The following is a 26,071-nucleotide window of genomic DNA, read 5'->3' on the forward strand; positions in this document are numbered from 1 at the left end:
ATACATAGTATAGTGTAAAATTAGTAGTATATAATAACAAATATGTATATATGTAAATAATATGGAGTAAGGAAGTGAAAGAAAAGACACAAAGGGATAGAGATTTTTCTAATTAGGTCTTGTTGTTGAGAAAAATTCCATGTATGGACTATTTCTTGATACATAAATTTCCCTTTTACAACTTTTACCCCAAGTTAGGTGCGTATCATTAGATCTCATTGGTGCTAAGTTGTGCAGCTGATACCAGTTCCAGTGAGTTTTCAAAAGAAATATAACTTTAATTTAACAACAGTAGCAGCAACAATAATAATATGGTATGAGCAGTTTTGACCATTTGGATAGGCAAATTGCATCTCAGTGTGGACACATGGCTGCTTCCTCCTATGGGTTTTGAATTATCCCCAAACATTGCACTACTTTGTTTCTGTGACTGTAGAGGAGAAAAAGGTGGCAATATTTTCTGTTTTATCCTCATATTATGTTAGTGTTTAACACTATTTCCAGAGAGATTTTTTGTATCAAAAGCATATATTGATTTTTCTTTACACAAATAAAAAGTCCTCTGCCTGTCTTACTATTTCGATTTACATACAGGGTTTCATATTTGCACATACTGTCTCATATTGATTTACGTATACGTATAATGTACATATGTACATATACAGTGGTACCTCTACTTAAGAATGCCTCTACTTAAGAGCTTTTCTAGATAAGAAACTGTTATTCAAGATTTTTTCCCCTCTACTTAAGAACCATTTTCTCCTTAAGAACCCGAGCCTGGAAAAATTTCCCAAGAAATTTGAGAGCGGCACGAAGGTCCGGTCAGTTTCCTGCCATTCCCCCTTTCATTCTGGCCATCTTGGGCTTTTCTGGTCTGCCAGAGGAGCCTTTGGGTGGTGCTTAAGGAGGATTTGGCAGTCCAGAGCGAACAAAGCATTTTCCTTTCTCTGGGTGGCTTGGACAGGGAATAAGCCTCTGCTAGCGCCCAGAGAAAAGAAACGCTCCCTTCTCTCTGGGCAGCCAAGGAGTCACCACAGTGAAGGAAAAGCGATGGCTACAAAGCGAGCAAACGAGAGGAGAGGGGAGCCTTTCAGCATGGGAAGGAAGAGGAAGCAGGTAGCAGCAGCAGCCAGTGTATGGGAGGCACATGCTCCTCTTTGTCGCCTCAGAATCCCTCTTTTTTTAAAGCCTTAAAGTTTTGGATCTTTTTTTAATTCTCCTCACCTTCTTCCTTCAGCAGCGACCGTCCTCCTTCTCTTCTTCCTCCTCCTACTCCCACCCAAATTCCGAGCTTTTATTTCTTTCCTAATGGGTTTGCATGCATTATTTGCTTTTACATTGATTTCTATGGGAAAAATTGCTTCTTCTTAAGAATGTTTCTACTTAAGAACCTGGTCACGGAACAAATTAAGTTCTTAAGTAGAGGTACCACTGTACATCACATATTGAAAAACATAATTTTTAATTATGTTAAGTATGATTAAGTATTAATCATATCTAAGAGGTTGCAGTTCCACCATTTCATAACATATGGATTCTTACAATCTGATACATACTGTAGCAAACATCCAGGGCAGAAAATATAAATGAACTTCAGATTAAAAACAGTGATTACAAAGTTTGTTGAATTGAAATCAAGGCAAGGCTGGAATTAAACACATCAGTTTAGAAGTTTAGTCTGGCTATTCTCACTTTTTGGCAGTTGTGCAAAAATTCAAGTACTCTGAGTATCCCTTTGGGTTCAGTTACACCAGTAATTCTCAGCCTCGGGGTTGAACATCCTTTTCACAGGGGTCGCCTAAGACCAAGGGAAAAGACAAATTTCCCTTGGTGTCAGGAACTAAAGCTTCTATTCTGGCGCCTTGGAACATATTTTTACAATCCGACCAATCAGGCATTTACAGTGGGAGTGTCCCTCTGACATTCCTGCCAATCAACTTAAAGCTCTGTTGGGAGAAATGGGGGGCTAGACTTATGGTTGGGGGTCACCACAACACGAGGAACTGTATTAAGGGGTTGCGGCATTAGCAAGGTTGAGAACCACTGATTTAGAGTCTTCTTTTTCCCAGGTACAACTAGAAACGGAGGGAAAATATTACAATGCCCATATACAAGAGGTGGGACAGGATAATATGGTGACTGTCTTCATTGAAGAGCTGGCAGAGAAGTATGTATCTCTTTCCTTTTAATCATATAATTGTGTTCATTGGGAGAGCTATCAATATCAGAATTTTAGCTTTGCTACTTCTACTTCTCAATCATGTTGACAGTATTATAACTAATATTATACAAATCTGACACCTCACTTTCTATATCATTTCTTCAGATAAGCTGGGTTTAATTCTTTTACAATATGGGGGATTTAGTTCAACAGTTTCTTCTAACATGAAAAGGTTTTAATTTCATTTCCCAGGTGAAAATATGTTGAAAATGAAAGCTTTAATTTTTGTCCTGGCATAACCCTGTCACTTAAAAATTTACGACATAGCCTAATGGAAGCTTTAAAACAACCTTTTTCCTTGTATTTAGTGTTGGGCTTTTTAAATTTTGTTTTGTTGGATCAAATACCTTGTGATCCATTAAGCTTTTGTTATATTATTCTTCAATATATTTCCAGATTCTTCATTTCTATTTGAGTTCTCTGGAAACTCAACAAATTGTAGTATTAAAAAGAACACAGTATGAAACCTATTAAGAGACTAATACCGATAAGTAACTATAATCAGGACGAATGGACAGTTCCTTGATAATTTGATGAAAATGGGCTTATTTTTACTATCAGCTTGTATACAATAAAGACAGCTCTAGTATTACTTCAAACCATTCTATTTAAGTTAGTATATAGCCTAATGAAGTTGGAGGTGACAGGATAAGCTGCCCTCCAATTATTGAAAGGCTGAAATGGGAGATTTAGTCTCCATAGTACCTGAGGGCAAGAGAAGTAGCAATGGGTCAGAGGAAGATTCAACCTGCAACTAAGGAGGAATTTCCTGACCGCACAATTAACCAGTGGAATGGTTTGCCTCCAAAGGTTATGGGTGGTCCATCACTGGGTGCTTTTAAGAAGAAATTGGACAGCCACTTGTCTGGAATGGTATAAGATCTGCCTTTGGCAGTGGAATTGGATTTAGAAGACCTTCCAGCTCTATGATTCTATACTTTGCTGAAGTAGCTTAAATTAGGTTACAACTAATTTAAATTCTAATAGTAGTATTATCAATTTACATTAGTGGTCGGCATCATTGTGCAACCTCAGTCATCTTTGTTCTTATATCATTATAATTTTAAGTTTTGTTTTATGATTGTACTAATTCTGGTCGGGATGATGTGTAGGCATATTGTTCCATTGGAAAATTTGAAGCCAGTGACTCAAGTCACTCCACTTCCTGCCTGGAATGGGATGTCCAACAGAAAAGGAGGAAATTTTCAAAATATTGCAGGTGGGTACACTCATAAGTAAAGACAGTAATTGGCTAGAGTAGTAATGACACTTGCAACCTGCAACTTCTCCAATAATACTATAAACTTCTGTCTGGGAATGAATTTGTCATCCCTTTCCCCATTCTTCATCATGCAGCTCATTTCTCCTTGACAGTGTTTTTCAACCTTGCCAAATTTTAAGATAGATAGATTGCAATTTAATTAAATCTGCCCATTTAAAGTTGCTAAGGTTGAGAAACACTGCCCTATTATTTGAAATGCATGGTGACAAGGAATTTCATGTTCATGTTTGGGCCAATTTGGGCTAATATGGTTTTAGCTGCCATTTTATCTTATACATAATGTTTTATAAGTGGTTTTACTACATATGTTCACAGTATCAGTGTAGTAGAAGTCTTTAAAAAATCCTTTCAAGTTAGCACTCAAGCAGATTGGGTAAGAGGTCACCAAAATGTGAATCCTAGATAAATACTTTATTCCTCAGTTTTGATGTTATCAATAATTGACTTGTGATATCCAGTAGATCAAACTTCTTAGTAGTTCTTTTTTTTTTAGTTGCTGGACTATCACTGCCATATTTAAGCAATTATAAGGTAAATGTTTCTTGAAGTCAAACTTGATTCCTGGATTAATCATTTTAAAGCACTTGATTTGGCTGAAAGATGCCCCTCCACATTAATTAAAGAGAATCAATTTTGAAAACTTATTATTAAAGCAACTCTCTTAAAGGAACATTTATTGTTTATGGAGATATATGTGAATTTTGGCTAGAATTCTTTATTTATTAACATTCCTTATTCTTAAAGAATATTTTTCTGCTGGCTGGAAATATCCTGATGAAATGCAGATTTAATGCAGATTTAACCAGATAAAGTAAAATTGATCTAAACGTGGATAGATACTGCAGTAAAGTTACAATGACACAAAATCATAAAACATGGTGAGCATTCAGAAAATGAAGAATATTAAAATCAACCCTGCCATAAGCATTCATTAGGTGAACACACATTTAATCCCTGACGTATTCCTGTGTTAAATTGTAACGGAACTGTAAGTATGTTTTTAGACTTGGCATAACCTTGTGGCAAGATGGAAATATTTTACTGGGTTTTTTGAAAAATTTACTCTGCCTAAAAAAGCAAACAAATTTAAAGTTCGCAATCTTTTAAGGACTTGCTGCAACAAATCTTGGTTCAATAGTTTATCGTTGTTAAATGTACTTTACTCATAAAGTAGTTATCTGGAGAGAGAATGAAGGAAATTATCATGGTTGATTTTCTATAAGTAGACACTTCACTTAAAATATCAGCTTTTTTGTACCTTCTGAGATCATTCCCACTGTCTCCGTCTCCAAAGATGTGACACCTCCTCTCTAATTACCATCCTGCAGATCTATTAAATTACTCTTATATCTGAAGAGTTTTCTTGGACAGGCTAAAAGAGGTGAGGGTTTGAGTTTTGGAACGTGACACACAAATAATCCTTGCTTGTTGTTTGATTCCAAAAGAAGAGGGGATTTTTTAAAATTAAAATTAAAGCCCTACATGGCATTGGACCAGATTATTTATGGGACCAATTTCTGCCTCACAGTGACCGGTTAGGTCACACAGCATTGGCTGCCTCCGGGCCCTGTCGGCCAAACAATGCTGACTGGCAGGTCCACGGGGGAGAGCCTTCTCTGTTGTGGCCCCGGCCCTTTGCAGTCTACTCTAGTATTGCTTTATTTCAAAGAAACAAATGAACAAAAAAAACCCCACAAGAAAACTTGACCCAGTTGCAGATTAATCCTAGCCAAAGTTTCAAGTATTCTTATTTCCCCTTCCAGATATGGACATGAAAACGCGGAAGAAACTGTTCAAGAAAGTGCACGGAAAGGAAATCTACATGACTGTGGCTTATAACAGGGGCCACCCTGCCTTGCCACCTCGTCTGCAGCACAGCATCGCATCAGATCGCTCATCTTTGGTCCACGGCTCCCCAAATCCCTATGATCATTACCATTTTCAGAATTCACAGAGAAATGGCCGGGGCTACGGAATGTCGAGGTAAGGAGACTTGTAAATCTCTCCCACCCATTTCACCATTAGGCAGTTCAGAGATGGTTGCACTGCTGATTTCAGCCATAAGCATCATGCTGATTTGAGCATAATAGTGTCATAAAATATCCACAGAGCTCCGTAGAACTCTGTTCTCTGTTCCTGCAGCCTTTATTTGTCAGAAATAAGTTTATTTCTGGAGGTAATATTACAATGCAAGTAAATGGTTCGTAACCATGGGAAAGGCTGATGTAAACCATAATCAGTATGTAATCATGGGTTTGCTAACTGTATTGCAACCTGATTGGCGGTAACCTATATAATAGGAGTAGCACCCTTGCAGAGGTGTGGTTTGTTATAGAGTGGTTTGTGCTAGGTAGTTTGTAGTTAGTGCTTAGTGCTTAGTGGTTGCAGTGGTGAATGTAATAAGAGTTATATGATAGTATTGTGGATAGAAGAAAAGTAAAATATATTTTTACAAGAAAGCCTGTTGCTGTGTTTTTCATTGAAGACTTCAGTTAGGTGTAGTGGTGAACTGTGGCTAGTTGGTGGGTTTACCTCCCGCATGCGCAAAACTCTCCCAACATTATTCTCACACGCTTCACTTGCACGTTAGAAAGGAATATTTTAACTGAAGTGTACATAGAGGTAGTCCAGGGAGTCCTCAACCTACAACAATTCATTTAGTGACTATTCAAAGTAATAATGGCACTGAAAAATGTGATTTAAAACCTTTTTGTGTGAGTTATGACCTTTGCAGCATCGCCGTGATCATGTGATCCAAATTCAGATGATTGGCAAGTGGTTCATATTTATGACTTGCTGTGTCCCAGGCTCACATGATCCTCTGACAAGCAAACTCAGATTCACTTAACAACCAGGCTACTATCTTAAGAACTGCAGTGATTCACTTAAATGTGGCAAGAAAAGAAGTAAAACAGGGTAAAACTCACTTAACAAATGTCTCATTTAACAACAGAAATTTGGTCATTAGCTGAGGACTACCTGTATTTGGTTAATGGCTGTTAGTTCCTCAACCAAGTTAGAATGGCGCTGAATGAAAAGACTTATGGCCTGTCCTCAAAGTTCTGTCCACAGTCATGTGATGTCCCACTTTGCAACCAAATCCTGCTCCCAATTACTATCATTAAGCGAGAACTACCTATAAGTGGTGGACAGAAGGGTGATTAAATTTGAGAATTTGCTAGCCCACTAAACCACAGTTTCAACACTTGACTTCATTTGTGATTTGTGGTTCATACACACTCTTTTTCCAAACTATGTTCTGTAAATTAATGCTATGTCCAAACTGGGGGAACTTTTAATTTAAAGTAACAGTGACAATAAATGTTCTCATTCTCTTCCCCTGTCCAACTAATATGACCTACACAGGGGTAGTACCCAATGTTCTTTTTCAAAAACCCAGAAACTTACAATAACTGAGTTCATCTAGGAAAACCCAGAGCTATAAACCAAATTGGGAAGATTAAAAGATATCCAAAGCTGTAATTCCAGCAAATGCTTTCTGTATTGCTGCAAAGAAAGCCATATTTATTAAATTTCTACACCACTCGCATCTGTGGATGGTTGTCTTATCACCAGTAGACAAGGTGAACCTGAAGGTGTTTTTGACTTTTACTCAAGTGAGACACAGTAGAGTTCACATGCAATTAAAAATGTCTACAGCAATTTTCAGTCATCCAGGCCCTGGTTGTCCCAAAGGGGCTTTTTCAAAAGGCAACTGGATTTTGTTTTTCCTTGAAAAGACCTTTTGCTTCTCATCCAATAAAGCTTCTTTAGTTCACTTCTCCAGAACTAAAAAAAAGCTTATTGGATGAGAAGCAAAAGGTCTTCAAGGAAGAATAAAGTCCAGTTGCCTTGTGAAAAAAACCACCTTTGGGACATGCAATTAAAAAGTAACAGGGTGGGTTGAAGGACCCTGCACAATTTGCACACACTGTATTTATTTATTTATTTTATTTATTGTTAGAGTTGAAAGGGACCATGAAGGCCATCAAGTTCAACCCCCTGCCCAAGCAGGAACCCTATAGCACACCAGCCAAGTGGCAGTTCAATTTTCTCTTAACTTGCACAATGCCAAACGATAGCTGAGCCTGGACTCTCTTTGCAGAGGTACCTGAATGGGGCTTGTTAAGAGTCCACCTTGAGCCTTCTAAATTCGTAGTTACTTTGCTTTTTTATCCTTTGAAATGTAGGGGATCTGCCCGATTTATAAACAGGAACAACACCACTGGGCCAGAAATAGCATTTTATCCTAGTCCAGGAAAGAGATGTTATCAGAGCTATGATAACTTCTCGTATAGATCACGGTAAGTAATTGTTTTAATCTAATACACTATTAGATTAAATTGTTTTAATCTAATACACTAGGCGTTCATTATTAAAACCCTATTGTTTTAATCCAATACACTAGGTGGTCATTGTTAAAACCCTATTGTTTTAATCCAATACACTAGGTGGTCAGTGTTATTCCTCAGCTATCGTTTGGGGTCAACTGTCTTTAGACTTCAGACTTTACCTGTAAAATACTTTTCTACCGATGTCCCAGTTCCTCTAAATTTTTCAGTTCTAGGGATGCAACTTTCTGTATCCTTGAAGCAATGTTAAACTGTTTCCAACTGAGACATTTTTAAGAGCAGCCCAGATTCCAAACTGTTAACTTTGTTGATGCAACAGGCCAATGCCACCTTACGTGAATCTTAACTGCTAAAAGTGCCAGTCTGGTAACAATTGGGCACAAATATACCTTGGTCTTCTAGTTGCGGCTGTAGGCGTTTTCTTTCAAATGTTTTAGACTTGCAATATATGGTGGTGGTGGTGAGATTTTAACCTATTGATCATTCTGGAAGTTCATACAGCCGTAGTCGCAGACAGATGCAATGTGTAAATAAGGAGTGTCAGTATGGATATTCATCCGAGAACGGGGAGGAACCTCGAGGTGTAGAAGAAACTATGACTTTCTATCAGATTGAAGAAGGGGATGATGCAAATTTTCCTGCTTTACCTGTAAGTCTTTGAGCTAATTAATTTGAAAAATGCCAAAGTATTTATTTAATTAGTTCTATTTGTATGCTGCCCAATTCCCTAAGGACTCTGGGTGGCTCACAACCAAAGAGAACAAAACATACATACAATTATTAATATTAGAACATCTAAAAAGAAGAACAGTTTAAAACAATTTAAAACCCACAATAAAACCATAATAAAACATCGCTTCAGAGCACTGCACACCAAGACAACTAGACACAAGAACAGTTTTTTCTAGAACGCCATCACTCTATAAACAAATAATTCCCCCAACACTGTCAACTTTCTACTAAGTCTGCACTTCTATTTCTACTAGTTTTTTCTCATCATTCCTATCACCCTTTTCCTCCCACTTTGGACTGTATGACTGTAACTTGTTGCTTGTATCCTAATTTTTTTATTAATATTGATTGTTTCTTCATTGCTTATTTGACCCCTATGACAATAATTAAGTGTTGTACCACATGATTCCTGACAAATGTATATTTTCTTTCATGTACACTGAGAGCATATGCACCAAGACAAATCCCTTGTGTGCCCAATCACAGTTGGCCAATAAAGAATTCTGTTCTGTTCTATTCTATTTGTATCATTTATGGCCGGATCTCGAAGGTGTATCCTCTAATCAATGGCCCCAGGCCTGCCAGAAAAGCCAGGACTTTACCCCTTTCTGGAAGGCCAGTAGGGAGGGGGAAGTACAGATCTCAAGAGGTAGCTTGTTTCAGAGAGTTGGAGCCACCACAGAGAAGGCTCTCCCTTGCGGTCCCACCAGCTGACATTGTTTAATTGACGGGCCCCGGAGAGTAAATCTTTTACGGATAGGCAGTAGGATAGAGTGGACAAGACTGCAAGGGGTAAGTTCACGAGTCTTAAATTAATCTAGCAGGCTGTTAGGAAGAATAATCAAGTTTGGTTAAATCCTCATTATGGGAAAAGATCTACACAGATGAAAAATAATTGCAAAGCCTCAGGCTCTCAATTTTCTTCATGGGACTAAAATTTATTAACAGAGCGGTGCACAACAAAATTGTTTAAAGGGGTTAAAAGGGAACTAAATTGCTAACTGAACAGTATCTCTCAAAGGTATAAGTGTGTGTTGGCAAATCTTATTCTGAGAAAATAATAATAAAACCCTCAGGGCAACTTCGGCTGCCATAAAATTGAAGTTAGGGATTTCAAAAGTGCCAAAACAAAGAGATTCTCTGCTTGTGAAAGAAACCTGAAAATGAGGTTTTTGTACATGAATATTTTTGCCCTTTCTGCCCTGTTCTATATGCACTGATTTTTAAAAATAAATTCTGAAGGTTCTAATTATTAATAAACATTTTTTCTCATCCAAATTTGGAAAGACCAGTAAGCTGTTTCTTAAACCTTTTAGAATCATGCAGCATATTTCAAAGCATCTCATATCTATTGAAGTCCAGCACACCTATTCCATACCATTAGGGTTAGAAGGAAATACTGAAACTATTCTGAATATTTGCAGTAAGGTGAAGGCATGAATGTTAATAAATAATCTGACTTGTTTCTCAGAATCGGGGTAAACAAGCTCCGATAGTTCCTGCTCCTGCAGGATTCTGGGTGACACGAAGTACTTCAAACTCCATCCCATCAAACAAGCCAGAGTTGAATAATTCAGAAGAAGAAGTGGAGGAACCAACTGAAACTGGTAAGGATAAACAATAGCAATAAGCAATAGCATTAGTGTTAAGACTAAGCAATAACATTAGTGTTAAGATTTATATCTTAACACTAGAACCAGGGTGGTGCAGCAGGTAAAGTGCTGTACTGTAGGCCACTGAAGCTGAGTGTAGATCTGCAAGTCAGCAGTTCAAATCTCATCACTGGCTCAAGGTTGACTCAGCTTTCCATCCTTCTGAGGTGGGTAAAATGAGGACACGGAATAGGCTGGCTCTGTTAAAAAGTGATACTGCTCACATGTTGTAAGCTGCCCTGAATATAAGGAGAAGGGCGGCAAAAAAATCAAATAAATAAAATAATAAATAAATAATAAAATAAATACTGCTTCACAGAGATCTACAGCAATTTACAGAGTCAGCATCTTGCCCTCAACAATCTGGATCCTCCTTTTACCAATCTTGGAAGGTTGGAAGGCTGAGCCGATCTTTAGCCGGTTGGGATTGAACTCCTGACATCCAGTAGTCAGCCGAAGTAGTCTGCAGTACTGTGCTGCCAGTTTCCAACTTGTTCTGCTTAATAAGATGTGCGCAGACAGGTAGTTTTTCTTCAAATTATGACTATAATGGAACTGATTTTACAACATTTTTTGTGGCAGTTTTTTAAGTGAATCCCATGGTTGTTAAGCAAACACTGTGAATGTTTAAGCAAACTAATGGTTCACTAGGGACATAGTTTTGCAGAAAACTGGAAGTAACTACCAGTTTTCGGCAAAACTGTTGTGAAACATACTCACACAATGATGAGGTACTCCAAATGTCCGTTTTGCCAAGTCCCCAAAATTCAATCATGTCACGTGGAAATGATTACAGGTAACTTTGAATTGTTGCTATGCAACCAGTTGTAAGTCAAGGATCCTATTGTTCAAACTTACAAATTTCAAGAGAACTTTCTTGAATTATACCAACTCATAACTCTTAAAGCAAAAATATGCCTTCTGCCAGGTTTACTGTTAATTCATTTCCTTTATAAAGTTTGGGAAATTGGTTAGGAGTTTTTAAAAAGTCATTTAAAAATTCTTTGCAGAAGTCTCCTGGCTTGAAATGGAACATGCCGTTATTTTTTCAGAATAGATGTGATCTGAAAATTTCAGGATGTACAATTGCAGGCACCAGTGGTTTTTTTCATTATTTTTAAAATGTGTTTCTCAATTAGAATCTAGACCTAGCATAGCATGAATGTTAAAAAGTTCAAATGCATCTGTTACCTTTCCAAAATTGTTACTATGCCAAATGTTTGAAGTACAATGATACCTCGTCTTACGAACCCCTCGTCATACGAACTTTTCGAGATACAAACCCGGGGTTTAAGATTTCTTTGCCTTGTCTTAAGAACCATTTCCATCTTACGAACCCGAGCCTGGGTCCGTGGGCTCTCTTACTGCGCATGCTTTCTCTTACTGCCACAGGGATTCCCCTGCCTTGTGACTGCCACTGCTGGGATTTCCCATTCGTTTCCCACCCCCGCCGAGATTCCCCGCTTCCCGACTGCCAGCCAAAGAGCCTGGGATTTTCCCTTGGCTTTCCAGTGGCTGGTCGAGATGCCCCCCTTCCTCCTCCTCCTGCCCGGCGGAAGGCGAAGCGCTGAGGGGGAGGTGTCAGGCCACCCCTCCTGCCCCCCCAGCCAAAAATGCAAAGCAGGGCAGTCCTCCCCACCCCTTCATCCCACCCATCGCCCTCGGCCCGCAGGATCCTCCACAGCTGGCCAGCAGAACCTGCCTCCTGAGCCCTCTTGCCTGGTGGGAGGCGAAGCACTGGGGGAGGGGGGGCAGGCCGGCCCTCCTGCCCCCCCAAACCAAAAACGCAAAGCGGCTGCGAGAGTGCTTTCTCTGAGCGCTTCGGGAACACTCCTGCAGCCTCTTTGCTGACAGCCCTGGATGAAAGCGTTCCCAGCGAAGGGCCTGCGAGAGGGGCTGGGCAGGCATTCCCAAAGCGCTCAGAGAAAACCCTCTCACAGCCCTTTCGCTGGGAGTGTTTTCGCCGAGTCAGCCCTTTTGCAGCCACCCCTCTGCTCCAGCCCTGCCCTCCCAAAGGGTAGGGCTGCCACATCCCGGCGGATTCCATCCCTCTGGCCAGGACAAGAGGATATTGGCAGCGGCGGTGGTTTCCCTTTGAGAAGCAGCAGCAGCACTGGGAAGGTCATGTCCACCACCTCACCCCTGAACAAGGATCTGAATGCCGGCAGTAATGGGCAAAAGGGCTGAATTTTGGGCTTGCACACATTATTTGCTTTTCCATTGATTCCTATAGGAAACGTTTCGTCTTACGAACTTTTCACCTTACGAACCTCGTCCTGGAACCAATTAAGTTCGTAAGACGACGTATTACTGTACTTTGTAGCCATAAGCACTGAATGTTTTTCTAAGCATTTAGAAATTCTTATTTTGAATTGATTTTATATTATTATATAAATATTATATTATTTATATTATATTACATTTATATTATAGTTTGATTGACAGTTTAAGTAGTTGACTTTTTAAAAAGATTAGCAATTAAATCAATAATGCAATTTGGTTTTGTTGATTATACAGACATTATGCTTAAGTCTTCGGAGAGGGGCGGCATACAAATCAATAATAATAATAATAATAATAATAATAATAATAATAATAATAATAATAATAATATAAACATAATTATTGACTTACAAACAGTCCTTCACTTAACAATTTTTGGCAAGAAAAATCATAAAATGGGGCAAAACTCATTTAGCAACTATCTTGATTAGCCATAGAAATTTAAGCTCAATTGTGATTGTAAGTTGAGAGAACTAGCTGTAATGGAGAACAGGTTTCTTCCTTGAAGCAAAGTATGTTGTCCTAAAACTTTTGGCTATATCTAGTTATTTTATATAGACTAACCTGATACTAATCTAGCAACCTGAACTTTGCTGACCTTGTATCTAGCTAATGTTTTGAATAGATTAACAAAACAAGACAATAATACTGTTGTTGCCATATGCCGTGGTTTAATCCAGTTTTACACAGCCAGATCTTAAGAATTCTTGATGTCCTAAATTCTCCAATCAGAATTGCTTAGCAGTTGTACAATTTGGGGATTGTGGAATTGGAAGCATTAAGCATTAGGAGAAATTTATTGAAACTTTTTAGATAATTAGATGACTCTAAAATGTAAGGCTAGATTTTCATCCTTTCTCTTGGAATTGTTTATTTTACATGAAATTTACTTCTGATATGTGTCTCTAATAGTGCACTTACCCTCTGCTTTTCAAGAAGAATATCCTGAAGATTATCTGTATACTCCTACAGGTGAGAGTAGAGTATTTCCCTAAATGTTTGCTTATAAATTTATTGGTTTTGTAGTAAATAGTTATACTCAAGAGCTGCTGCCTTCAACTTCATCTTTCTCCCTGCTTTCCAGATCCAGAGTGCGAAACAACCACAGTATTTAATGCAGCTGAATCTACTGCAAATTTGGTAAGCTTTAATTAAGAACATTGAAATTAGTATGGTCGGAGCCTGCTACAACTTCAAAGGAGAGATGTGAAAGCAATTTCCAATTTGGCCCTGTCATATAATACCTGTTGTGAACAGTAGTCCTTGAATTGTACAAATTTCTACCAGTTTGCACATAGTAATGAAAATGGTGTTTGCTCAGATGGGTGTGTAAAATAGTTGTCAGCTTTCCTATTTTGTTAGGGGCTCAGTTGCTAATATTGGAAGGGGGCTAGGACTCCACTTTGAGTCCATTCTGGAATGAGTGGCATATACCGTATTTTTCTGAGTATAAGACGCACATTACATTTTGGGGAGGAAAATAGGGAAAAGAATCTGCTTACCAGGTATTCATCTGAGCTTAGTCTGGTCAGCTTCAGTACCTTATTTTATCCCCTGGTTAGAGCTTTAAAAAAACTTTATTCTGAGAGAGTAACAATGAAAGAGCTTGCAAGCCAGTAAGAGCTGGGAACATCATTAGCACCTGGAAAGAAACATTTGGAGCAAGTAGAGCAATGGAAAAAACCCTACAAAGAGTTAGGGCTTGGTAAACATTCTTCACAGAGAGTAACAACAAAAGAGTTTGCAAGTGGGTAAGAGCTGGGAACATTGTTAGCCCCTGGTTAGGGCTGGAAATAAACATTTGGAACAAGTTAGATCAATGGTGGGGGGGAGGAAACCTGCAAAGACTTAAGGCTTGTAAAACATTCTTCACAGAGAGTAACAATGAAAGAGCTTATTTATTTATTTATTTATTTATTCATTTGATTTTTATGCCGCCCTTCTCCCTAGACTCAGGGCGGCTTACAACATGTTAGCAATAGCACTTTTTAACCGAGCCAGCATATTGCCCCCACAATCTGGGTCCTTGCAAGCTGGTAAGAGCTGGGAACTTTGTTAGCACCTGATTAGGGCTGGAAGGAAACTTATTGGAGCAAGATAGAGCAATGAAAAAACTCTGCAAAAACTTAGGACTTAGAAAACATTATTGGCAGAAACAATGAGAGCCTGCGAGGTAAGAGCTGGGAAGATTGTTAGCAGCTAGTTAGGGCTAGAAAAAAAGCTATATTCAGAGTATAAGACACACCCAAATTATCAGCCTCTTTTAGGGAGGAAAAATATGGTAAATACAGCGTTCCCTCGATTTTCGCGGGGGATGCGTTCCGAGACTGCCTGCGAAAGTCGAATTTCCGCGAAGTAGAGATGCGGAAGTAAATACACTATTTTTGGCTATGAACAGTATCACAAGCCTTCCCTTACCACTTTAAACCCCTAAACTGCAATTTCTCATTCCCTTAGCAACCATTTAGATTATTACTCACCATGTTTATTTATTGAAGTTTATTAAAAAAATATTTATTAAAGGCGGACGAAAGTTTGGCGATGACGTATGACGTCATTGGATGGGAAAAACCGTGGTATAGGGAAAAAAACAGCAAAGTATTTTTTAATTAATATTTTTGAAAAACCGTGGTATAGCCGTTTTGCGAAGTTTGAACCCGTGAAAATCGAGGAACTACTATACAATAAATAAATAAATTTGGCACAGGCAGCTCGATGCGGCCACTCACCACCACCAAGAAGAGGTTGATTGCTCCCAGTTTGGACCAGTTCTATAGAACCTGTAGTGGGAATTTCCCCCCACTTCCTGAACTGGGAGTGTTCTGATTGATTGATTGATTGATTGATTGATTTGATTTGTATGCTGCCCCTCTCCGTAGACTCGGGACAGCTAACAACAATAATAAAAACAGCATATAATAAATCTAATATTTAAAATAACTAAAAAAAAACCTTATTAAAAACCAAACAAGCACACGCACAAACATACCATATATAAATTGTATAGGCCTAGGGGGAAAGGATATCTCAGTTCTCCCATGCCTGATGACAGAGGTGGCTTTTAAGGAGCTTACGAAAGGCGAGGAGGGTGGGGCAATTCTGATCTCTGGGGGGAGCTGGTTCCAGAGGGCCGGGGCCGCCACAGAGAAGGCTTTTCCCCTGGGTCCCACCAATCGACATTGTTTTGTCGACAGGACCTGGAGAAGGGCAACTCTGTGGGACCTAACTGGTCGCTGGGATTCGTGCGGCAGAAGGCGGTCCCGGAGATATTCTGGTCCGATGCCATGAAGGGCTTTATAGGTCATAACCAACACTTTGAATTGTGACCGGAAACTGATCGGCAACCAATGCAGACTGCGGAGTGTTGGTGTAACATGGGCATATTTAGGAAAGCCCATGATTGCTCTCGCAGCTGCATTCTGCACAATCTGAAGTTTCCGAACACTTTTCAAAGATAGTCCTATGTAGAGAGCGTTACAGTAGTCGAGCCTCAGGGTGATGAGGGCATGAGTGACTGTGAGCAGTGACTCCCTGTCCAAATAGGGCCGCAACTCGTGCACCAGGCGAACCTGGGCAAACGCCCCCCTCGCCACAGCCGAAAGATGTTTCTCTAATGTGAGCTGTGGATCGAGGAGGACGTCCAAGTTGCGGACCCTCTCTGAGGGGGTCAATGATTCCCCCCCCCAGGGTGATGGATGGACAGATGGAATTGCCCTTGGGAGGCAAAACCCACAGCCACTCCATCTTATCAGGGTTGAGTTTGAGTCTGTTGACACCCATCCAGACCCTAACAGCCTCCAGGCACCGGCACATCACTTCCACTGCTTCGTTGACTGCTTCGTTCTAATGGTGGTGCCTATGGTGTATGCGCAGAATGGTGGTGCCTATGTCATGTGTGTAGAAGCCAGAAACAAGATGGCGGCGCCTATGGCACTGCCATCTTGCTTTGGGCTTCTGTGCACATGCAGAAGCCCTGTTTTTTGCTTGTATGCATGCAAGCTTGGTTTTCGGCACTGCACGTGTGTCCACACACAAGAGGAAGGGAACTGGTGGCAAGGTAAGTTAGAACCCACCCCTGCCACCAAGTCACCTCTGCCAACTCATCATCGCCAAGTCATCGGACAATTCAACACAGTCAATTTGCCATGGGGCAACTCACCACCGCATGGGCTGAACACCACTGCTACTCTGCACTTGCCCATACATTCACTCACTTGCCTGCCTGGCTGTCCCTCTGGTGAGAACCCTCTGCTGTTCTGCACTCTGCCCACTTGCTCACCCACCCATCAGCATGGCTCTCCTTCCAGATACCCATGATGAGTTATGCCCACAATGAATGGGCCATGTCGAATTGTCCTGCAACAACTTGATGATGATGAGTTGGCAGAGGCATGCTGGCCATACCAGGCTGTCTCATGTTGGAAGAAATATTGGCCAAGGGACCAACTTCTGTTGGCCATGCAGACCATAAACAATCCTGTTTTCTCACTGCTTGCCCTAAAGATAGCAGCATGTTGTATCCCTCTATTAGTTTCATTATTGTTGTTGTTGTTGTTGTTGTTGTTGTGGAAAACGGAGAAATTGGCATTATCAGGGAAATCGGTGGTTTGGGAGGTATCAGGGAATTTGTGGAAAAAACCGGAATAAATCAGGGGGAAAAAACAGACTGTATTAAAATGTTTAAAATCAAGAGAAAATCGTGTAAAAAAAACCCGGATCGCACTGCCTGGCAGAGTCAAGCATGCTTCCTCAGCTATTGATATTTCTCCTCGTTTTAGCCATTTGGTATGATATAATCTACAACCGCGCCTTAACTAGATCACAAGTTACAGGGAAATGTCAGGGAAATATCAGGGAATTTCAAAACGCTTTCCCCCTGGACGCCCTGAATATAGTCCAACCACTCGCTCAAGTCGGAGTCCTTACACCTGGTGTCCTTAGCTATCTTTCTAGTAAGCAGTACCTGGTTTGTTGGGGTTTTATTATTATTGGTCTCACTTTTGTATCTGGCTTATGGAGCAGACAATAATTCGATGTTATCATTTTACAGAATGGGAGACCCTGCGTGGTTATTGGATTTGTTAGCAATTGTAAGATCTTAATCCTACAGCTTTAAACACCAATTTGTTTCTTAGCCAGATGGTTTTTATGTGTAATTATGAAGCGGAAATTTGTTACCTCAGGTATTAAAGAATGGTGTATCATCTTTAACAAAGAGTGTTAAACAATGTAAGAGTGCTGGAAAGAACAATAGACCTTATAGGGAAAAAATGTACATTGGATAAAACAGATTCACTTAATGAATCTACAAAAAAGGTTGTAAACCAGGCATTGTCGCATGGTAACCCATTTAACAACAGTAAAGACTTGTGGCTGTAATTCCAGGATCCATTACTTTTATTGTTGAAGACTAAGTTGAAGACTACTGGTTCCTATATAAAAACTATTTTGTTGATGGCTAACTTATTGCGACAGGGCTTATGTTCACTTTTCTGAATATTTTCAAAAGTTGTCTTTTTTTCTCTTTACAAATAAGTAAGAGGTCCAGTGGTGACTAAGCCCAATAGAATGTGTCAAAAAACTGGATATATCTTGCTCTTTCTCCATCCACATGGCTTCCAAAACTAGCTCACATGATAAATGTTTAGCGCAAAACAATAGCCACTGAGTTGTGATGGAGATGAAATTCTGCTCTATACTTCAAAGACACAAATAAAGGAGTATATTTGTAGCTCAGAGTTGAAATGAGGGGTCCTTGGTGCCCCTCACCAGGACGCCACATTGGCACAGTGGTTAGAGTGCAGCACTGCAGGCTCCTTCAGCTAACTGCTAGCTGTAAATCTCACCACCGGCTCAAGGTTGGCACAGCCTTCCATCCTTCTGAAGTGGGTCAAATGAGGACCCAGATTGTTGGGGACAAGAGGCTCCTTCTGTAAACCGCTTAGAGAGGGCTGTAAAAGCACTACGAAGTGGTACAGTAATCCCTTGCTACTTCGCGGTTCATCTTTCGTGGATTCGCTACTTCACGGGTTTTTTCAAAGGGGGCTTATGGCTGCTATATCGCGGATAATGAGTCCAGGAAAACCGTGAAAAATGAATACCCCCCCTCCATCCTCATTCCTGGCAAAGGCCTCGCGCCTTAGAATACCGGGGCAGGGACGGTTTGTGCGTATGTGTGTGCATGGGAAACTTCAGCGGCGGCTTCCTTCAGCCCACACGTCACGGGGATGGCTCGTCTTGTCTTGTCCTCCAGTTCGTGGATGTTTCTCAACTTTCTGAAGATCATCCGCCACCACCCAACTACAGGAAAGCCGCTACCACTGCTGCTGACCATTGAGAGAAGCCGGTCTCTCTCAGTGGTCAGCAGCGGTGGGTTGTTAACAATACAGGGTGGGTTTTAAAAGTCCAAATACTCATTAAATACATAAAAAATATCTTTCCTCTACTTTGCAGAAATTCATTTTTCACGGGTGGTCTTGGAATGCATCCCCCGTGAAAAATGAGAGATCACTGCATACAACTCTAAATGCTATTGCTGTTGCTCTCTGAGCTTGCTCTTTCTCTTGCAGAGGTTTCATTCCCCAAACTCAGTAACATCATCAGGGCTGCACTGACGATCAAGTTTGGGTAATTAAATATTTGCAAGAAAACAAGTAAGCACAGAGAGCACCGAGAGTCCCTCATGGTTCAAAGACCTCCACAGGAACTGCATACTGATGTACTTCCTTCGCTCAGACTTCATTGACCTGGTGCCTTCTAGATTTGCAAGCTCTGTGGAAATTTATTTATTATTAGAGTTGGAAGGGACCTTGTAGGTCATCTAGTCTAATCCCCTGCTCAAGCAGAAATCCCTACACCATTTCAGATAAATCTCTGTAGGCAAGCTGTTCCACTGATTGATCGCTCTTAGTGTCAGGAAATTTCTCCTAATTTCCAGGTTGAATCTCTCCTTGGTCAGCTTCCATCCATTTTTCCTTGTCTGGCCTTCTGGTGCCTCGGAAAACAGCCTGACCCCCTCCTCTCTGTGGCAGCCCCTCAAGAATTGGAAGACTGCTGTCATGTCTCCCCTGGACCTTCTCTTTGCCAGACTGGCCATGCTCAGTTCCTGCAACCTCTCTTTATGTTTTAGTTTCCAGTCCCCTGATCATCCTGGTTGCTCTCTTCTGCACTTTCTCTAGCGTTTCAATGTCTTTTTGTAGTGTGATGATCAAAACTGGATGCAGTACTCTAGATGTGATCTAACTAAGGCTTTATAGAATGGTATTAGTACCTTCCTAGTCCCAGATTGTATCCCTCTATTAATGCAATTTAGGATTATATTGCCTGTTTTGGCTGCAGCTCAACATTGCTGGCTCATATTTAGTTGGCTGTCCACCAAGACTCTGAGATCCCTCTTGCAGTCACTGCTATTGAGTATGGTTTCACCCAGTGTATGTATGTATGTATGTATGTATGTATGTATGTATCTATGTATCTATGTATCTATCTATCTATCTTTGGTTTTTCTTACCTAGGTGTAGGATTTTACTTTTCTCTGTATAGAATTTCATTTTATTAGACTGGGCCCAGTGTTCAAGTCTGTCAGGATCCATCTGGATCCTGAGCCTGTCCTCTGAGATATTACCTACGCCCACCAGCTTGGTGTCATTTGCAAATTTGGTTAGTTCCCCTTCTATTCCCTCATCTAAATTTATATGAAGATATTAAAGAGTACTGGGCCTAGGATAGAACCTTGTAGTACCCCACTGCTTATTTCTCTCCATGTGGACTTGGACCCATTGAAGATACGGTTAGTCAGCCAGTTGTTGATCTATCTGGTTGTGTAGCTGTCTATTCTCTAGAAATCATAGACCTGATGTCCAGAACATTTGAATGGCACCAGTTTGAACAAAAGAGGATTACAGAAACCATGGTTTTGAAGTACAGTGTTCCCTTGATTTTCGCGGGGGATGCGTTCCGAGACCGCCCGCGAAAGTCGAATTTCCGTGAAGTAGAGATGCGGAAGTAAATACACTATTTTTGGTTATGAACAGTATCACAAACCTTCCCTTAACACTTTAAACCCCTAAATTGCAATTTTCCATTCCCTTAGCAACCATTTAGATTATTACTCACCATGTTTATTTATTAAAGTTTATTTAAAAAGATATTTAATAAAAGCAGACGAAAGTTTGGTGATGACATATGATGTCATCGGGTGGGAAAAACCGTGGTATAGGGAAAAAACCCACGAAGTATTTTTTAATTCATATTTTTGAAAAACCGTGGTATAGACTTTTCGCAAAGTTCGAACCCGCGAAAATCGAGGGAACACTGTAGCTGCATATCAGGACATAAATCCCTGTCTTGAGGTGGATCTGGATAATGGGATTCAACAGAAAACAAAATTCAGAGTTTGGCACAGAACATCGATATTCAAAGACTTAGCCACTTTCATCTCTCTGAACACTCTTTTAATAGCTCTTGTTTTTCATTAGCCCAAGTGACCCTTTAATAACATAGCATAAGGTTTGTTCTCATTTCTCTCGCTCTTTTTAAAATGAATTGTCTTGTTTCTGCAGGATGCAGGAGCAAATTGTGTCTCTGCTCAGGAAGCAGGTACCTCCTTCAGTTACTCTCAGAAGGTGAATTTCTCTGAGGACATAACCTGGTGTCAAGAAGAGCTTCACTGTCCGGAAGATGTCAAAAGTGTTCGTGAAACTTATATTTTAACTTAACTTTGATAAAAGAAATAAAACATTTAGCTAACTAAAATGGAAATTCACTGTTGAATTTCTTCCAAAGTTGTCTTCAAACTCGAGTGCAGTGTTTCTCAACTTCAGCGTCTTTAAGATGTGTGGACCATGTTATATAAAAGATGCTAAGAACAACTAGGATGATTTAGGGACCTGGAGACTAAACACATGAAAAACTGTTTGGAGGAATTGGATATGTTTAATTTAATGAAAAGAAGAGCTAGGGGGATGACTTGACAGCAGTCTTCCACTATTTGATGGGCTGCCCCAAAGAAGAGGGGTGGGTTTTCAACCTATTCTCCAAAGCACCTGAAGGCAGGACAAGAAACAATGGATAGAAACTAATTAAGGAGTGAAGCAACCTAAAACTAAGGAGGAAAGAACAATGAATCAGAAGAACAGCTTGCATTTGGAAATTGTGGGTACTCCATCACTGGAAATTTTTAAGAAGAGATATTTGGAATGGTTATAGAGTCTTCTGCTTGAGCCATGGGATGGACTATAAGAGCTCCTTCCAATTCTGTTACTCTGTGACTTCAACTCCCATAATTGACTAATAAGGGAATTCTGGGAGTTGAAGTCCACACTTCAACCTAGATGTTCTTGCCTCACAATCAGGTGATAGTTCTATTCTAAGTAGAGGCAGGTGTAGGGTCTCCTGCTTAGGCAGGGAGTTGGACTAGATGACCTGCAAGGGTAACCCTTCCAACTCTGTAAATATGTATGCCTCATAAAGTTGCTGAGGTTGAGAAATACTGCTCTAATGTGACTTTAGGAGAAACTTATTACATTCAACCACACTAATTTTATTGATCATTGTATTTAGTTACTGTCTGTTCCATATCATTCAAAGACCAGTTTAGTACAGTGGTACCTCTACCTACAAACGCCTCTACTTAACAAACTTTTCTAGATAAGAACCGGGTGTTCAAGATTTTTTTGCCTCTTCTCAAGAACCATTTTCCACTTACAAACCCAAGCCTCCGAAACTGTAACTGGAAAAGGCAGGGAGAAGCCTCCGTGGGGCCTCTCTAGGAATCTCCTGGGAGGAAACTGGTTTCCCCAATCGCACACATTATTTGCTTTTACATTGATTCCTATGGGAAAAATTGCTTCTTATTACAAACTTTTCTACTTAAGAACCTGGTCACAGAACTAATTAAGTTCGAAAGTAGAGGTACCACTGTATGTCTCTTTCTTCCCAATGATGTCTCCCAACCCAGCTGTTTCAAAGCTGTGTCATTTATACAACCACAGTAACTTCTTAAAAACCAGAGACGTTTGAAGAAAAATAGGAAAATTGCTAATGTTTTGTATCAGATTTCATTGCAAATGGTGCTTGGTTCCAGTAGACATTTGTGTAATATGTCTCAGAAAATTCATACTCCATGAGGTCAACAAAATATAGAATGTTTAACATTAAATTCACTTGGTCCATATGGCATTCAGATAAGAGATTTAGAATTTTCACCCCTTAATTATTTATTAATTTAATAATTGCTTATTTATTAAATTTATATGCAGCTCATTTCAATCACTTATTAGCATGCATGCTGGTAGTGCTAAACTATAGTTTACTGTTACACTCAAGTTGGGTTACTTAAACTGAAATGCATCAGAAGATACTTTATTCTGCAAAATCATTTGTTTCCTGGGATGCCTTGTGTTTTATATTTGAATTTCACCATTTGGCGAAAAGATGCTGACCCTTCTGCCTTCTCCTTTATAGGTTATGGTAAATTCAGCCATTATATCCAGCTCTTCCTGTGTGAATACAGCTCCAGCCACCATTTTCTCTTCCAGCTGCAGTGCTTCAACTCAAGTCACTATCACTGCATCTGCCCCCCAGAATGCTGTGCCATCGATCTTAGTAACCTCTCCTGTGGGAAGGCCAGGTGGAGTATGGATTTCACTTTTGAATTATTTCTGGGAAAACACTTTGAGTTTATGGTTCTGGACCACCAGATAATTTTTGAATTAGAATTGACTGTTTAGTCCTTAGAAGACATTGAAGACATTCACTTGATCTTCTGGAGGAGTCAAATGTATCAAATCAAATCAAATTTATTATTGCAGTCATAGACCAAAACAAATAAAAAAAATATTGAATACACAATCAAAAGTTGTAGGATAAAATGATAAATAACAGATAAAATCCATGATAAAATCTAGTCTATCATTTATGCATTGTCAATACTACTAAAATTACAATCCATAAGCTGTGAGGTCTATATTCAGTTTGATACTATTAGAATAAGGAATAAACAAGGTTGCCCCATTTGTATAAATTAGCTAAGGTGTATTAGGCACTTAAAGCTAGCCACAAATGGTATACATACATGCATACGTACACACACACAAACATACACATACACACATATATGTATACACACATATACATATATACACACATACACATATACATAGATATACAGATAGATAGATAGATAGATAGATAGATAGATAGATAGATAGATAGATAGATACATACATACATACATACATACATACATACATACATAAAATGATAGAGATATAGATATAGATATGTATATATAGATATACATATATACAATACACGCACACACACACACACACATACACATATATACACACATACATATACAGTGATACCTCTTCTTATGAACTTAATTTGTTCTGTGGCCAGGTTCGTAAGTAGAAAAGTTCGTAAGAAGAAACAATTTTTCCCATAGGAATCAATATAAAAGCGAATAATGTATGCAAACGCATCCCAAAACTCACCCCTTTTGCCCTGTGTCAAGCTGCCAGTCAGAATTCAGACAAATAAAACTCAGAGTCCTTTTTATAAAAGTTCAAAAGTGAATTTATCAAAATCAGATCTAGAAGCATCGAAAGAAAAGCAAAGTCTGAGAAAATGGTGCGATACAAGCATATATCAAAACCCCTTTTCCAACCCTCTTGGGACAATGCCCAATCCCCAATGTCCATATTCATCAGGTGGGACATCTTGGCCCTCACGTCACTCTTCTGGAATTTTTCCTCTAACGGTCTTCTCCTGGTACCTAGGAAAACGAAACCTAACTCTCCTCCTGTGCTCTTCCCACCTACACCCTTATCTCTTACCCACCCCGTAACTATTGACAACCAAGCGAAAGAATGCAGCAGCATAGCGAAGGTTGACACCCTGCCTGTAAATGGGAAGAGTAGAACCACCACCATGGCTGGAATCTACTAATGAATGAAAATTACTCAAATTACTCACTCTTGCTCTCCCCCACACCCCGCTTCTCCCTCCAATAGAGGGATCGAAGGGAGGGATCGAGGGATTCCTGGGGTGGGGGTCTAAACTCAATCCAGTTTGCCAGGATTGAGATCAGACTGAGGTTCTTGATGGAAGTATCTCAGCTTCGATTGCCTTTTTTGGGGGCCCCGAAAGTGTGCATGCGTTATAAGAAAACTAGGGGAAAGCGTTACGGGATGTCTAAAGCGAGCCACACCTCTCGCTCTCTTGCTTGCTGCTATCAGTTTTATATGAGCTGATCTATAGATGCGTGGAGGAAACCTTACCGGTCAACTAAAGTGCAACTTATTTATGGGACTGTTCGCCTATACATGCACACGCAGCAGCCCTACATTTACAGTGAGTCCCTCCCGAGATTCGTGGAGTGAACGGTGGCTTTTTCTTTAGAGCTACAGACACCACTGGGGCAAAACCGAAGAGGGATCCCTCCGAAAGGAGTTGTCATTTAAAGTCATTCACACTTCAGAGGAAGCCTTGGTGAAGCTAAAGGGTTTCGTTGCCGAGTCCTTGGAAAGGAAGGACCCATCTGCAAACTCGCCTTGCCTGTTTCCCGGCTGGTAAAAATGTCAAGTAGCCCGCCGAATGCCACCCCCATGCCGGGGGGGGGGGGGGAGAGAAAGGGAGGAAAAAGTGTAATGCGGAGCAGAGGCGGCGCGCAAGGGCCCCCTTGGCACAGCTGCCTGGTGCCTCCCTGAGGCTCAGGCCGTTCCCAAGCTGTTCCTCTGGTGACTCTTCAGCGGTCAAGCAGTGGTGGCGGCATTTGGCGGGTTACCCAGCATAGTTCCCTCTAAGGTGAGTTGTGCGGCATAGCGCACTTAGCTGCAGCTGTCAGCACACGTTTTTTGAACCCTGCCCAGGAGCCAATCACCTACCTTTTGCAAAAGCCTACCTTTGGCGATTGGCTCCTGGGCAGGGTTCAAAAACTGAAAGCTGCAGCTAAGTGCGCCCTGGCTAAGTGCGCATGGGGGGGGGAAGCGGCCGCCTCCCCCCCTGCAGAACCAGGCGAGCATGTTGCTGTCGGGGCAGCTGACGTCTCCTGACGTCAAGCCGTGCGCCGGCCGGGAAAGTGGTGCCCTTTTCAAACGCTGCTGCTTTCCTGCACCGCCACAACAACAAAGAAACACAGGAAAATGTCCGGTCGACCGCCCAAGATGCGCCAGCCAGAAGGACGCTGCCCAGTCCCCCCAGCAAGAGGCGTGGTGAGGAGAAAGCTTCCTGCATGGGTCAGGGTGAGGGCTTCCCGGGGCAGAAGGCGCAAAAGCCTCCGTTTCCCCTCCCTCCTCCTGTTTTACACAGCCAGGAGTCGAGTATCTTCTGGGCTCTTCCGAGAGTCGCAGCAGCAGCTGGTGGGTGAGTTGAGGACGGGTCGGAGGAGAGGCTGGGAGCAAGAAAGGCTGTTTGATTTCCTCCACAGCAAGGAAGCAGAGAAGCAACCAGAATATAGAAAAATACATTTGTGGTCCTGTAGTCCTACCCCCTCCTCGAGCATGAGAACTTAGAGCCGGCAAAGGTTTTTCTTATTTTGAATGTT

At 40.7% G+C, this 26,071-nt stretch overlaps 1 protein-coding gene across 1 annotated transcript in view; it reads left to right on the forward strand.

Annotated features, from left to right (window-relative positions):
• ALG13 (ALG13 UDP-N-acetylglucosaminyltransferase subunit) overlaps nt 1-26,071 on the forward strand; it is an 83,762-nt gene that overhangs the window by 41,582 nt on the left and 16,109 nt on the right. The window contains exons 16-25 of the mRNA XM_070760129.1: nt 2,070-2,167; nt 3,334-3,440; nt 5,267-5,486; nt 7,694-7,807; nt 8,348-8,504; nt 10,059-10,194; nt 13,435-13,494; nt 13,607-13,662; nt 21,084-21,212; nt 22,987-23,152. Of these exons, the coding sequence (XP_070616230.1) occupies nt 2,070-2,167; nt 3,334-3,440; nt 5,267-5,486; nt 7,694-7,807; nt 8,348-8,504; nt 10,059-10,194; nt 13,435-13,494; nt 13,607-13,662; nt 21,084-21,212; nt 22,987-23,152 (1,243 nt within the window). The remainder of the gene's footprint in view (nt 1-2,069; nt 2,168-3,333; nt 3,441-5,266; nt 5,487-7,693; nt 7,808-8,347; nt 8,505-10,058; nt 10,195-13,434; nt 13,495-13,606; nt 13,663-21,083; nt 21,213-22,986; nt 23,153-26,071) is intronic.

The sequence above is a fragment of the Erythrolamprus reginae genome, chromosome 8 (genome assembly GCF_031021105.1).
Source record: "Erythrolamprus reginae isolate rEryReg1 chromosome 8, rEryReg1.hap1, whole genome shotgun sequence".
Lineage (NCBI taxonomy): Eukaryota > Metazoa > Chordata > Lepidosauria > Squamata > Dipsadidae > Erythrolamprus > Erythrolamprus reginae.